Source organism: Protopterus annectens, chromosome 5.part0 (assembly GCF_019279795.1).
Source record: "Protopterus annectens isolate FY-2018-M chromosome 5.part0, PAN1.0, whole genome shotgun sequence".
Lineage (NCBI taxonomy): Eukaryota > Metazoa > Chordata > Ceratodontiformes > Protopteridae > Protopterus > Protopterus annectens.
Window position 1 is genome coordinate 807,753,172 of NC_056735.1, and position 3,066 is coordinate 807,756,237.

A 3,066-nucleotide genomic window follows, 5' to 3' on the forward strand; every position below is an offset into this window, starting at 1 on the left:
TGGGCTGCATGCATGCTACACAAACATCCTGCACCAGCTGTGCACCTAATCAATATTTGTTTATAATTTCTTAGTCAAATACCTGGCTTAACTAAAGCTTGGCTCACCATTATGCTGGTGCTGCCTTTTAGATAATGAACACATTTGCAGATCCTCCTGTGTCATGTCATTCACTAACCCTGCCTGGTGCAGCTCAACCTCAGGATGCTGTGCTGTAAATGAAAATATTGCAATGTCTGCAATTCAAAATAATGTGCTTCTCCACCCATTTCATAATGTCTCTAATATGTATCTAAGCAGATATAGTAGCAGTTATCCTTGAAACATTATGTCTCTTTTTATTTCTGTGCAGTGTACATTGTGTTTTGGAATTAAGTGCAGGTCAACAGAAGTTGCAACTATACTGCACCATTTACATATGCTAATTTTTTTGTTATGGAATTGTCTATGCTGTACTTCTGCTGATGACCATGTTTTGCTGCATGTATCTCATATTTAATCTACAATCTGTTCCCTAAAGTTATGTTTGTGACATCACAAAATTGTGTTGATACAATAAATGTTTTGATGCCTAGCTGTTTGGTTAAGATTCTTAAATTCCTCTGATTAGTATGAAGTACACACAACTGAATGGTTTGAGAAGATCTCACTGGAAATATTACATTTTTTAGATCAATATCAAGAAATAAGAACAGTGTAAACAAAACATTAAAGTCAGTAAAAAAAAAGCTCAGAGTTGCAATATTGTACGGTCTGCTTTTTAAATAGTTTATGACCCTGTTTGAGAGCTGGTGTTTTTGTATATAGTATTTTTGGCAGAATGGAACAACTCAGTTAGACTGAACAATATTGGAATATTCCAGAATGCAGGATATGATAAGATTCAAAATAATAAGCCATTTTATTTAGCATTTATTGTGTAATCCACTAGTAATATAATAGTGGTGCAGGTCCCACTCAGAAAAAAAGGAATTCAATTTTTTTCTGTTAATATTATTCATTTGTTTCCATATTTCTGTTGTGGCTTATCAGCAATGTAATACACTAAGCTCAATAGTTATGGAAATTAAGGATTGTATCACCATGTCACAAGCATTTTATATATATATATATATATATATATATATATATATATATATATATATATATATATATATATATATATATATTTATACTTTTTCTTTTTTTTTCAGAGCTTGAAATGCAACTTACTACACTCCCACACTTAATGGTCACAAAGTTGTCAAGCAATCAAACCAGCAATCAAGATTTTGTATTCATCCTGACAGGACTTCCTGGTCTTCACAATGTACAACACTGGCTTTCATTTCCTTTCATTATCATTTTTCTAGTAGCATTATTAGGCAATGTTGCAGTTCCTCTAATTATTATAATAGACAAATGCCTGCATGAGCCAATGTATTACTTTATTTCAATTTTGTCTGTTGTAGATCTTATTGCATGTCTTAGTGTGCTGCCCAGTGTTTTACTAACACTGGTATTTGGGTCACTGTCTGTACTTCCTGATGCCTGCTTCTTGCAAATGTTTTGTGTTCCCTTTATTGGAGTCATGCAGTCTGCAGTATTAGTATTAATGGCTTATGATCGCTACATTGCAGTGTGCAAACCTCTGAGGTATTCCACAATTGTGACAAACACATTTATAGTAAAAGCATTCTTACTCTTTACAATTAGAAGCATTTGTGCTGTGCTTCCTATCCCTGTACTTGCTAATCTATTGCCATATTGTGGTGAGAGAAGTGTTCAAAACATTCACTGTGAGTACCTATCTGTTATCAATGTGGCATGTGCTCGCACAACTATTAGTGATAATTTTCACTATATCATATTTCCTTTGGTAGGACTGCCTGATGCAACTTTGATTGGACTGTCATACTACAGGATTGTTAGGGTCACATTACAGTTGAAATCAAAAGAAGCTCTACAAAAGACTTTTAGTACATGCAGTTCTCATATTTCTGTGTTTGCCTTGGTTTATTTATCAGTGTTACTATCAACAGTGTTATCTCTTTCTGAAAACCACATGCCACCATACATGCCCCCCCTATCATCGGTAATTTACCTCCTCATACCACCCACTTTAAATCCACTGGTATATGGTGCAAAATCCAAACAAATTAAGAAAACAGTATTAAAGCATTTCAGAAACATCAAGAGTACATTAACAGACAAGCAAAGAACACACTTTTAATAAACATATTGAATTTAAATTTTTAAATGCAAGTTTCTTTTTCTCATCTCTTAATGTGTAAATGTCTTAGACATGACCATAAGTTGCTCGTTCTGATTAAGGTATATGAGGAAGTTTATGAAATTATATTCATTCATAACTATGTAGAAAAATATAAGAATGACATTGATAAATTCTCTGGGGAGGGATGTTAAAAATATTGACAGTTTCCAACAGCCTTGAACATAAGCTTGAAACATATTGTATAATTTTATTGTAAGTGCAACTCAGCCTTATGAATGATGAGATAAGAAACCAGAAGTCACTTATCAGGGTTGAACCATGTAGCATAAAATGTTTTGAATATGCTCAGGTTGCTATAATGTGTATTATATTTATATAATGCCATCCAAATTGTGTAGTATTTGTGGAAATAGTATAAACAAGGTATAGTTTATGATTTTTTAATTAAAAATATTTAAGCAATATATGCAAATAAAATGTTCATTAAGAAGGGTGTTTTGTGATGACTTTTATGATTCTAAAGCACTGCTGCTAGCTTGATTAATATCAATGTGTTCACATTTGATTCTTAACATTTTTTTGATTTTGCATGCTGTAAAACAAAACGTACATTTTCTTATATTAAACTTAACTTTTTATCCATTACAGTGGGGGGAATTCAATAAAGCCTACACATTTTTTTTATTGTAGGTATCTCACTGTGATGATTACACAGACACAAACATATTAAGATTTGATAAATGCTGTTGTGCAGCGCGTACGCACGAGCAAACATGGAAAATCCCATAGCATTCAAATCACCTCATAAGTAGGTGAATCTCATGCAAATGAGGCAGGTAGAGTGATCCAAC

The 3,066-nt window shown here is 32.9% G+C and overlaps 1 protein-coding gene across 1 annotated transcript; it reads left to right on the forward strand.

Annotated features, from left to right (window-relative positions):
- The first annotated feature begins 1,228 nt into the window (after positions 1 to 1,228).
- Positions 1,229 to 2,212, forward strand: LOC122802192 (olfactory receptor 52K1-like). Its single transcript, XM_044071857.1, has one exon. The coding sequence runs from the start codon at positions 1,229 to 1,231 to the stop codon at positions 2,210 to 2,212; it is 984 nt and encodes a 327-aa protein (XP_043927792.1).
- Positions 2,213 to 3,066: the final 854 nt, after the last annotated feature.

What these genes read in the sequence shown, in the direction of transcription:
- LOC122802192 (XM_044071857.1), top strand. Translation starts at nt 1,229, where the DNA reads ATGGTCACAAAGTTGTCAAGCAATCAAACCAGCAATCAAGATTTTGTA.